The 12,646-nt window shown below is 36.1% G+C and overlaps 1 protein-coding gene across 2 annotated transcripts in view; it reads left to right on the top strand.

Moving 5' to 3' along the window:
* The first annotated feature begins 213 nt into the window (after positions 1 to 213).
* The window catches only part of LOC122028751 (valine--tRNA ligase, mitochondrial 1-like), a 33,690-nt gene continuing 21,257 nt past the window's right edge, over positions 214 to 12,646 (top strand). Inside the window, exons 1-12 of one of the 2 annotated variants that reach the window (XM_042587619.1) lie at positions 214 to 370; positions 934 to 983; positions 1,318 to 1,359; positions 2,733 to 2,777; positions 3,647 to 3,709; positions 3,818 to 3,987; positions 4,072 to 4,144; positions 4,811 to 4,876; positions 4,987 to 5,070; positions 6,160 to 6,237; positions 6,418 to 6,501; positions 6,591 to 6,670. In XM_042587619.1, coding sequence (XP_042443553.1) covers positions 975 to 983; positions 1,318 to 1,359; positions 2,733 to 2,777; positions 3,647 to 3,709; positions 3,818 to 3,987; positions 4,072 to 4,144; positions 4,811 to 4,876; positions 4,987 to 5,070; positions 6,160 to 6,237; positions 6,418 to 6,501; positions 6,591 to 6,670 — 794 coding nt within the window. In that variant the 5' untranslated portion in view covers positions 214 to 370; positions 934 to 974. The remainder of the gene's footprint in view (positions 371 to 933; positions 984 to 1,317; positions 1,360 to 2,732; positions 2,778 to 3,646; positions 3,710 to 3,817; positions 3,988 to 4,071; positions 4,145 to 4,810; positions 4,877 to 4,986; positions 5,071 to 6,159; positions 6,238 to 6,417; positions 6,502 to 6,590; positions 6,671 to 12,646) is intronic. The other variant, XM_042587621.1, reaches the window with a different exon arrangement.

Raw genomic sequence — 12,646 nt, 5'->3', positions numbered from 1 at the left:
AAAGAGAATGAAAAGAAAAGATATAAATTCACTTTTATGGCCCCATAAATTTATATATTTATTCTTGAATTTTTTATTAAGATTTTTTGAATATATCATTTTTCATAAATTTAATATGATCAGATTCTTTTTTGAATAAAACTTTGTTTTTTATTTCTCTCAAGAGTCCCGGTTCATTAGATTGTCACTTGAACCAACCGTGTCGAATTGCCAAACTCCCACCGGTTCAATGCTTAAATCCCTAATAGGCAGCATCTGGTGACGTCGAACTCAGAGCTCGTGTGAGACTCTGTTTCGGCATTCCTCCTACCCAGCCGCCGAATTCGCGACCTCCGTCAACCGTAGCGGAGCGCGCGAAGCACATCTGAAAGTAACTTCTTTGTTCCGAAATCTTCTATTTATCCTTATCCCGTGTTCGCGCCTCTGTTTTCTCTTTTGATCGCTGCTGTCGGATGTTGTATTCTCTCACACTCGGACGCCGTTTGGTGCCTTGAGTTTTCTTCCCATGCATAGGCAGTAACATAGGACAAGATAAATTGGGACATGTATATATTTTTGTTACATTCGCGGGATGAATTAAATCCTTCAGCTTTTGGCAATTTACAAACGAATATTGTTAAGTGTTTGGGTGCTTTTAGATACATTTGTTTTTTGAGGATGCACTTAAAATTTGGAATCTTGGAGGATTGAGTAGGGAGTCAAAAGCCATTTTTGAAATGATCATCCCTTTTACTCTAACGATGATGCAAAAGTTTGAAGAATTGGTGGAACCAATGACGATTGTTTGGATTTTTTTTTCTCTACTCCATTTAAAGTCTTGTGGAATTTTCTTTGTTAACATTGTTTTAGTGGCTTCTATCTATTTTAACTACTACAGGATGATTTTTGTTTTTGTTTATTCTAGTATTTTTCTAATGTGCTCAAGCTTAATAGGTGCTCAAATTGGTGAGTTGATCAGTAAGGCTGATTGTTCAATGGCTCCGGTAAGTCAAATCTTTTTTTTTTTTTGCATGGTAATGCCATATCTAAATTGCTTAATGGGTTAGCTTTGACGACTTTCTTTCACCTTCATTCCCGTCAGATTCTAGTTATGAGTATGGATGATCAAGTTTGTTTTGAACAGAAAAGCAAGCTCATAAATAACCGAAAAAGGGTCCTTTGTCTCTCACATACATGTATTTGAAAGCTTCAATAAATATATTATTTTCTGAAGTTTGTTTGCTAAGCATGGTTGTTATTTGTTGTACTAGTTGTTGTATGAAAAATGTGATTTATTTGGTAATTTTTCTTTACTAAATTTCTAATAATTCTATGCAGCCCATGGATGATAAGTTGGAAAATCCAAATAAAGTAGATAAGGTTTGCTGATTTTATCTGTTTATGGTTTTCGTTGATGGTACTAGATTATGATACTGTTATGTGATGTCTTTTTCTGAATGGTGATTGCCTTTTGTCTGCTAAAATACACAATTTGTTAATTCAATTCTACAATTATATTTATTATAATTTATTTTAAATTTCCAGATACCTGTCCTTGGAGGCTTGAACTATGAAAGTCTCTCCAAGACTCCAACTACTAGTTATTGTCAGATCCATATTTTCCATAGAATTCCTTTTGTTCATTTTCAAATTCCTTTCTCTTGTCTGTCTTCAAATTGTTTTCAATGTTTTCCTTTCTTTATTAGTCACATTAATACTCTCTGAGGTTTTAACCATTTTAATTCATGTAACTAAATCTGATGCACTGTTTATTTAGGTATGTTTTTTTTCCTGCGATGCATTGTCTTTGTTAGGATTCATTATATGCCACTCTTTAAATCTTTGTTCCTGCTTTGATATTGCTTTATCCAGAACCGTTTCATTACTTTGAACTCTTCACCTTCTCCTATCCCTTAATCCTTTCTACATAGGAAAAATATTGGAATTATGATAATGATACTTAATTAGCACTTAGCATTTATTCAAAAAGCAATTTGTTTGTCTCAATAGAAAACATAATTTTCTTGAAATTTTAATTAATCATGACATTTTTCTTTCAAGATTGTTACTACAACAACAATAACAACAACCAAGCCTTTTCTCACTAAGTGGGGTCGGCTGTATGAATCCTTTTACGCCATTGAGCTCTATCTCCTATTATATCATCATCTATATTTAAATAAATTTTATCTTGTTTTATTGTTGCTAACCAAGGCTTTTTTGGTCTTCCTTTTCCTCGTTTGATATGCATGTTTATCATAGTTTCACATCGCCTAACTGGAGCATTTATTGATCGTCTAAGTACATGTCCGTACCATCTTAACCGTGTCTCTCGAAGTTTTTCCTCAATAGATGCAACTCCGACTTTCTCTCTAATGGTCTCATTTCTTATTTTGTCCATCCTCGTATGTCCACATATCCACCTTAACATCCTCATCTCTGCAACTCTTATCTTCTGCCTATGTGCTCGAGTTATAGCCCAACATTCAGTTCCATATAACATAGCAGGTCTAACTACGATTTTATAGAACTTACTTTTAAGTTTAAGAGGTACTTTACGGTCACATAAAACACTCGATGTTCCCCTCTCATCTTCTTTCAAGATTGTTACGACAATAATTAAATTAAGTCATGTCCATCTCTGATATCATTTTTAGTGAAGGACTTAGTAGATATTTGTTTTTTCTGTATGATCTACTAGAGTGAAAAAAAAGATTTTAGCATTTCTCATTTAGCTTTGAATTGATATGCAGATTGATGATCAAGATCTGGAACGGAAGATCAAGAAGGAGCAAAAGGTTTATTGTTTATAAAGAAATGCATATCCTATCTGTTCTTTGGTTAATAATTATGCTACTATACTTGCCTTGTAAACAATAAATATTGTTGTCCATTGTTACTATGATCTTTTGGAAGGGGAGCTTTGACACAGCTGTAAAGTTGTTGCCTTGTGGCCACGGATTTGAGTTGCGGAAACAACTTCTTGCAATTGAGGTTAAGGCTATGCACCATAGATCTAATATGATCTGATCCTTCTCTGGTACCTCACATTGGCAGGAGCTTCATGCACTCGACTGCCTGATTGTTACTATTATCTTTTGAACTCTCCATTAACGAGGCGAAAACTGCAACAGTTTATTTGGAGCCAAAATCATTCTGCTTTTGCTTTCATTTCTCAAGTCTCTTCTTAATTTGCTTAAAAATGACTATCAACAGACTGATTCTGTTATGCTACTTCAGAATGTATCTTGAAAGAATGCCATGGTGTTCTCCATTTTTGGCACTTAAAAATTGGATTTTCTCCCACCCTAGTACTGACACTTCACATCCTTCTTATTAAGAAAGGGTTTCAATGCACACAATCTACATACTGATTTTGTTATAAGCAATATTTGATTCCTCAACATCCAATTTCCTATTAACATGGTCCTTGTTTTCTGACAGCACCAGCAGTAAATTAAATAAAATTAGAGAAGATTAATGAACAAATAAGTAATGTAAGGTGTATGAATCCTTTTTTCCATGCTTTTTTCTCATTCCTCTCTTTCCTCATATTTGTTGTTGATCAATATTTATTATTCACACGATCAAATGGTTTTTTTTTCCTCTTGGAAATTTGTCTTCGTTCATTCATTCATTTTTTTATTTGATTATTCCAACTTAATAGGCTAAACTGAAAGAAGAAAAAAAACTCAAGGCTGCACAAAAGGCAGAGGCTGCAAAACTCCAGGTAATGACATAATCCTTAGAGTAAAAGTTTACCTGAATTCATTATTTCATAGATATCATGATAACAAAGATTTAGTTTCTGGAATTCTTACAATACATTGCTTGATAGGCACAAAAGCCAACTGATGATCCTAAGAAGAGTGATCGAAGGCAGAGAAGAAGGGATGTTGATGAAGAGAGGACGGAGGACTTTATTGACCCTGCTACCCCTGATGGACAAAAAAAGCAACTTTCTCGCCAGATGGCCAAGCAATATAATCCAAGTGTTGTTGAGAAATCGTAAATATATTTGACCTTTTCAAATAATAACAAAAGTTTGCAGATTTTCTGACCATATTATATATTTTTTCTGTATCAACTTAGATGGTATTCATGGTGGGAAGCATCAGGATTCTTTGTAGCCGATGCAAACTGCTCAAAACCTCCTTTTGTAATTGTATGTGCTTTACAAAAAACTAACCCACATATAATATCTAACTCTACACAGATTTTCTGGTATCAATTATCATGGATAGCTTATGAATGATTAGCTGAAAATCTACTACTCCAGTGAAGTGAGTTTGAAGTCTTTTACGTGTAGGAAAAGTTAAAGCAGAAAAATTCAATCTATGGATCTTTTTGGTGAAATACAACATTTTTAAGTTAAGAAATTAGTTGTCTTGATATAGAATAAGCTCATTTAATCCTATAATATTCTACAAGATATGCAGTCTAAATTACCAGAAGTCAGGGAGTCATGGTGTTGGAAAGGAGATAGAAAAGATTAAAAAATAGCATTTATAAATAGTGTGGTTGAGATGGCGCTCCTTTTCTAGTCTCGTTGACTGCAACTTTTGTTTTTTTTTGTTTTCTGTTTTTTTTTCCTTTCCCATAGATTCGTCATTTGGAAATTCATGAGGTTGAGAGGAAATTACTTGTTGTCTGAATGAGAAGTCTTAGAAAACAAAAAGTGGACCCAAACAAATGAAGCCTTTGCTAATATGGGTTCTTAGGTGGCAGCAAGCTGATATGACTGTTATTGTTTTTCAAGAAAAAATTGATATTCATTCTTTCCATTTTAGTCATAATATAAGTTACTTTAGCAATCATATATTTCCTATAGGTCCTCCCGCCTCCAAACGTGACTGGTGCTCTTCACATAGGTCATGGTCTTACTGCTGCTATACAGGTGATTTTTATATTAGGTTTTCCTTGTTACTTTCTATCTTGTGTTACTGTATCTGTCCTTTTATTTCTCTGTTTTATTTGGCATTTATATGGCTTGTTGTGCAATCTTAGGATACAATTATTCGTTGGCGGAGAATGTCTGGCTATAATGTCCTATGGGTGCCAGGAATGGACCATGCTGGTATAGCAACCCAGGTAGTAATTCTTTTCATAATGCTCATGAACTATATTTAGGCTTGATTTTGTTCCATCTTGTTTACTCTGTAGGGCATGACTTTTTAGTTATGCAAAATAAAAAATGATGAGTGAGGTGTCAATGCATCAATGCAATTGATAGCAGAGTGCTCATGTTTTTAGTTACATCAGCAGGGCTTTGCAAGTTGTGGTGTCTGTCAACTTTTAAGTTTGAGCAACCACCATTGGGTTCAGTCTCAGGCTGTATGTAGTATGCTGAAACTGATTTTGATGACCACAATATCTTTTAGTAGTGTTCCTATTTGCCTGATCAGATCTTAAATTCTTTCTTATTTCCCATCATTTTCTATTATATCGGTCCTTCTGTGACAGTGATTTATAACCAAAGTTAGCTCCAAGGAGTAGCGATACAGTTTTATGGATCTAGTGAACATTTTAAGAAGATTAGTGATGAATGGTTGATAATCTAGGATCAGAAACAAACATGTGAATTGAGACGTCTGCAATAAAAACAAGAATAAGTGCATTTGAAGGGTTTTCTTAATAACCCATATTGCAATCTCTATTTTTGGGAGTGATAAGGTAGAATTTCCACAAATGACAACTATGCCCTTAGACATGGTTTTTGTTCATCAGATTTCCCGAATCTTCTATTGATCTATTGCAATTTTATTGATTTAAGGTGGGTATATTGGACCAACAGTAGGCGTGGTTGAAAAAAATATCAGTTTCTGTTAATATTCGACTGGTAAGATTGATGAATAACAAAATTGCGGTGCAATTCAATAGGAGCATTGAGTTTAAAAGGGTCCAATAAGTTATTTACTTCCTAAGGATCAATAATATTGGATTTCTCTTATATGCCTTACAATGCTAAAGATTTTGTATGCAACCTGTTTGGAGAATGACAGAAGTGTTTTCATTTCCATTATTTATCACCATCTCTCTGAGTCACTCCTGCTAATTAAATCTGCTGAAGCCCTTTATTGTGTTCTGGTATTGTAATTATCTGCTTGCATGCATAAGTAAGAAAGTGATATTTAAGGTCTATCACCAAATCCTATGCCTAATTGATAACTTTGTTATCAGGTTGTTGTGGAGAAGAAGCTCATGCGTGAAAGCAAGTTAACCAGGCATGATATTGGGCGTGAAAAATTTGTGTCTGAGGTGGATTCTTTACCAGTATTTTATTTCGGACTTGACTTTCTATAGCTTCAAAGACTAACATCCTTTTGTAGAAATAGTGATTTCTCTTCAATGTGATGTTTTGTGTTGATTGGGAATTTTGCTTTTCCTAATTGATATTCACATGCTTGTTCAGTTAATGTTTGTGTTTTTATTTGGTAGGTTTGGAAATGGAAAAATGACTATGGTGGTCAAATACTAAACCAAGAACGTAGGTTAGGAGCTTCGCTTGACTGGTCTCGTGAGGTCAGTATAGGAGATCGTAAATGGGCATACTCACACACTCTCAGAAAATAACGCCCTATCTCATATTGTTTACCTCTTTCTTAGAACAGTGTTTTACCATGGATGATGCTAGATCCAAGGCGGTTACTGAAGCATTTGTCAGGCTTTATAAAAAAGGTTTACTTTACAGGTTAGCTCCCTCAACTAATATTTGTTGTTTACTACAGTTGTGTGGACATTTGAGATCCTATAATCCCTACGACTGACAACACTTTTTTTCTCAATAAAATTTAGGAAAGCACTTCCAGTCTATCCAATGCATAACACATGTGGTGTTCTGATGATACGCACTCCATATCTAAAAAACATGACATTAATTGTACTCACAATAATGTATGGTATCATATATTACAAAGTTTATATCTGCCTTACAATATAGCTATTGTAGGAGTAAATGTAAATATCATCAATATCAAGGCTTTACTTGTAACTTTTTACATTGATTAATTATATATATAAACAAAAGGAAATAGAGGAATAGACTAAACTTTCCCCACAACATGGCATCGGATTCCTAGGGCTTTCTTGCTCAATCCTTCCTCTCTTTCTAGCAATGTGTGATCTCGATCCATCAAGCTGAGCCCTGCAATCACATTAACCTTCTCCAAGTCCCTTGTGCGATCCCTCATGATCATGTCAGCCTTCGTGGGGTTCTCACTGTGCTTTTCTCTAATAACCAAAATGCTGCTGTGCAATTATAGAACCTTTGCACAATAGTTGCTATGTGGTCCCCCCTGTTAGAAACTCTATGCCCTTCATGCGACCGCATGATCTCGATAACCTAGGCATAAAGGCCTGCTTCATGGAACTGTACCTTTCTGATTGGAAGCACCATTGCTATCTAGCATCACCATTGCTGCTCATGCATATCTAGCTGCTGTCCAGCAACATTGCCACTGCTGGGTCAGAACTTGCCGTTTTCGCACACATGTACATCTCATTTCTCATGCGCACACCTATGCCACATGAGCTAACGACCCTACTTAAGATCCTTTGCTTGCTTGTATAGTTTTGGCATTGTTGTCCCTTCTATGGAAGCAATGAAAAACACCATTGCCACCTGAATCGCTAATGTTGCTAAATGCTAATGATCAACAACAGATATCAAGACCCCTGTAGCTTCTTGGGCAGGCCAATTGGGTTAAAGTACTGATCTCATTTTTTCTAAAAAACTAAAAAGAACAAAAAACTTAAAAGAATCCACATTTATTTTGTTTGATCGATCCTTCAAAACTCCCTTGAATTCATGATGTTTGATTTCTAAACTACATCCTCGTTAACTCCCACTGTTGGGTTTTGGAGTTTTTTTGGTTCCATGATTGTTATCATAGATGAACTAAATAACACCTATATTTTGTGGGTTGCGACAATTAGAGTTTGGTTTGTCGGCCAAGCTGAGTTAGGACACCTCACATCACTGAGATGCTGAGATTTATGAGTCTACCAAATCTATATAGGAGCAGTTTAATGCTTAATTACTTGCCCTTGTTTGATAGACCATTGATGTTACTTTTATCAGCATATGCTGTTTCTTCTTCTGCTATGAGATTTGGACATAAGCAAGAGACTTTTATATGGTGACATGTGTCAGGGCTATGATGACATTGATAATCTCTTCCAATTATGTAAAACACTGAGATGACCACCCACGCTAATTAATTTTAGGCTTTTACATTTTATATAAGTGACATCTTCTGGATCACGTTGGTTGTCAGAGTTATGCAAGATCACTTAGATAAGTTGTTCACCATCAGATTCCTTACATTCTCTATACTGAGTTTGAGCTAGTAAAGTCTCATATCTTGATGAGGTCGGTATGCTTAGGGCCAAACAAATTGACATTTTAATGTATCCTAATGTCAAATTAGTTCCAGGAATAGATGTTTAAATCATATAATTCATGATTTGCAATGTAATACAATACAATTCACATATAAAACAATACTCTTTTAGATAATTAGAAGGGAAAAGTAGGGTTGTAAATGAGCCAAGCCGAGCTAAGCTGTGTTCAAGCTTGTTTGATAAGGTAACCGAGCCAAGCCGAACTTAAAATGAATCAAGCCATTGAAATGGTTGTTCAAGCTTGGTTTGATTTCTTTTTTTATGAGCTTGAGCTTGGTTTGTTTAGATGCTTGTTTGAAAATTTTACATTTAAGCTTGTTTAGTTGATTAGTATTACAAGTTTGTTTAGGTGTTTTGAAATCTTGTTTGTTTATTTACAAGTTTGATTAGAACTTTGTTGATGAATATGGTTTACAAACTTTGTTATGAATATTGTTCACAAACATTTCATGATTTTTGTTCATAAACATTGAACACATTTGCATTCAAATTTGTTTATTTAGTTTAATAGTTGTTGAAGCTTGCTTATTTAATTGACCTTGTGTATATTGAATAGACATAAATAAACTCTTACCAAACTTGCTCATGAACGGTTGGTTCACTTATAGCCATACGGGAAAGAATTGTGACCATCAATACAATTCTCAACAAATCTTATTTTTATATGATTCTAAAATTAAAAAGGAAACTAATTAAAAGTTAAATTTAATAGCTAAAAGTAAATCTAACACATTAAAAACATGAATTTAAACCTAATATGCTAGTATATTGAAAATGTATATATATATATAAGAATGATAGTCTATATAACTTTATGTGAGCACCCACAACGTCTGACTTGGGCGATTTGACGCTGCAAAAATTTAATTTTTTTATTAATCTCTCTCTCATCTGTATGCAATAACTCTCTTCTCTCTCTTTTGTTTACATGCAAGGTGGTGCTGACACCACCAAACCAGCACCATCCACCTTAGTGCCAGCACCACCAAGGTGGTGCTTTGTAGAAACCAACACTTGGTTCATAAACCAACACCAAGGTGGATGATTCTGATTTGGTTGTGCCAACACCAAGGTGGTGCTGGTTTGTAGAAGGTGGATGGTGCTGGTTTGGTGGTGTCAGCACCACCTCGACGCTGGTTTCTGCAAACCAACATCACCTTGCATGCCACCAAAGGAGTGAGAAGAGAGTTATTACATGCAGATGAGGGAAATTAAAAAAATTAGATTTTGACCGTGTCAGATCGTCCCGTCGGACAGCCGCTCACATAAAGGTGTGCAGGCTATATATATATATATATATATATATATATATATATATATATATATATATATATATATATATAGGGATTTGATATGCCGCACACTTTACGCCGCACGTCTCGTGAGCGCCTAAACCTAATGTATTTTTTCTGTTTGAATTTTTTTTAGACTTAATACTATAACCCAGCCCCTAGACCCTAAAGTCAAAACCCTAAATGACATAACTGCAAGAAAAAAAAAATGAAAATGCTGCGCACCGCGCAGTTGCACACTAGCACTGCATGGTGTGCAACATAACTCTATGGTGTGTATAATATATACATAAATCTTGTCAAATAGAGACAAAGTTGGCAATAATCAATGTGCATCCAATACCTAATCATTGAGAAGAATAAATCTCACAGTGATATAAATACAAAATCATTTATAAATAAAATGACAATAAGGGTGAGAATTGATGGACTTAAAAAGTGGTGTCACATCTAAGATCTTTCATTTGACAACAAGTCCTTTTCTATGCCAAAAGCATTTGATGACAATTGTTTTTCTATGTTAAATGCATTTGATGACAATTGATTTTCTATGTCAAAAGCATTTGCTGAGGAAGCTTTCTATTGCTTATTTCAACTATTTTTTTAATAAAATAAAATAAATAATAATTTAAACATTATCATGAGTTGAAAATATAAACATAATTTTGTTATAAATCAATGTCAAATTCTTCCGTTTATTGTATTATGCTGTTAAATGAAATATGATATTTACATCCTTTTAGATATTGAAACTATTATGAATAAAGTAGAATTTTTATTAACACATTATATAATTTTTTATTGAACCTTTAAGTGACCTTAGGAAGTATAGAAGACAAGTACGAAAACAAGATTGTATAATTACAAGACCTAACATCTTAGTCATATATTTTAGAGATCCCTCATATCATGATCATTCGGAAATGACTCTAAATATGCTATAATTTCTCAAGAATGCACTAGGAAATTGGCTCCTTTTTCCAAATATATGATCTTTAGGTATTGAGATACATTGATACTTGATCCTGTCCGAAAGCGGAGAAGACGGTAGGCTGGGAACGTGACTCTGCGGTTGACTTGATGGAGACTCCTCATTGTCCTGCAAAACTAGGAGCGTTAGTGCTAGGCCGGGAAGGGTTTCTCGGCGTTGGCTCTCTGACGCTCAAGTCAGTCCTCGACTTAGTGGAGAATAACAAGATATCGTATACCTCTACCTGTGGATGGAAACCCTCATTATAGTATTACTATAGCGTGTGCACGCATCTCAAAGCATAGACACGCTTTCCAAAGCGTCCTAGGAAAAGACAAACCAAAAAGTGTCCCTGACACTTTTCCTTAAGCGAGCACACAAATCTCTGATACCTTTTCTTAAGCGAGTAGACAAATTTCTGATATGACAGGCTAGAATCTTCTAAGTATGATTTGCCTGATGGATATGCTCTGTTGTTAGTGACACAACTTCCAAAAGAGTACGATGATATATGTAGGTGGGTTCCATTGTAGGCTGATTGGAGGCCGCTCGGAGGCCACTTGGCAGGGACGTCCCAACTTGGTCGCACTGAACAAAGCTATTTTCCTTCACTCGACTTTCCTGTTGTCGGAGAGTTGCCTTTTGTCCTACCGGACATGCCGTCCGATCAGCAGGAATGGTGGTCCGGGGGATTTACTATTTGGCTCTTAACCCTAGTCGCAAGTTTTCAGAGGATGGCCGTCTTCACTTCCGACCGACATTGGAGGCCCGTTCGATCAACTTCGCCTGATTTGTGGACCTGGGTTTTGACTATTTTGACTTTGACATCCACGTCAACCGCTCTTCCCTGCTTTGACCCATCTTTGATGGGCCTCTCTTTATCACCGTATCACAAGCCTTTCCCTTAAACCTAGTCGAAGGAGGCTGCCAGTCCGACTAACTGGACAATTAGTATGTTCTGCAACTTTTCCGATATGAACAACACTTAGTCGTTTTTTAACTTCTTTCTGATCTCTTTTTCGAGCAGCCCTCCTCACTTAGTGCCTTTTAATTGCTGCTGACATCATCATGATTTCTTGGAAACCGTTTAAATACTTGGCCATTAATGTAAAGCACGCCGACCGTGCCTTTTAATCATACACTTCTATTCCTCATTAATGCCACATATGACTGAATGCCATGTGTCGTAATCCTTTGTCATCGCATGTGTGATGTGATAGACGACTGTTGGGATCTAATGTGATTGCTGTCTTTTCGAATTCAACGGCCAAGATTAAGCCCCGTTTTCTAAAGCCCTTGATCGAATGGCTCGGGGCAATCGTCAACAGGGTTTTTAAACCCTTAATTTCTTCCTTCGCCTTATCGTCTCCTTTGCTCTCGCCTTCGTCCCCACTGCTTCTTGCCCTCTGCTCCTCACCTGCGATCTTTCTCCCAAGTTCTTTTGCCTTCCTCCCTTTCAATCTTCGATTTCCATCTTTTGTCTCATGGCGTCCCCCCTAGGCTATGGTATACCTCTACCATGTCCGATTTCAACGGTGACGAGGTCATTCAAATGAAGATGACCTATCACATTCCCGACAACTACCAAATTGCAATCCCTTTCGCCTATGCTCGCCCTCATACGTCTCCAAATGGTTTTCTTCCTTTCTTCAAAGACCAATTCTATGCCAGTTTACGATTTCCTATTCACCCTTTCTTTTCTAAAGTTTGTAGGTATATCCACATTCCCTTACAATAGTTGGTACGTAACTCGTTTAGGTTACTGTACGGGGTTGTGATACTATTCCGTGTATACGGAATTCCTCATTTGTCCTGTATTTTCCACTACTTTTACTACCCAAAACTCTCCGAGCCGACACCTTCCTTTTTCAAGCCCAAGTGTGTTGTTTACTTTGAAAAGATGCCCACATCTAATAAAGGCGGGAAGGATCACTACTTCTTCGTCCGACTTCCTGCAGCTACCACAGGCGAGCTTCCACCTGGCCGACCCTCCATGGTCTTA

Source organism: Zingiber officinale, chromosome 10B (genome assembly GCF_018446385.1).
Source record: "Zingiber officinale cultivar Zhangliang chromosome 10B, Zo_v1.1, whole genome shotgun sequence".
In the NCBI taxonomy this organism is placed as follows: Eukaryota; Viridiplantae; Streptophyta; class Magnoliopsida; order Zingiberales; family Zingiberaceae; genus Zingiber; species Zingiber officinale.
The sequence above is the reverse complement of the archived record's forward strand: the minus strand, read 5'-3'. Positions and strand labels throughout refer to the sequence as shown.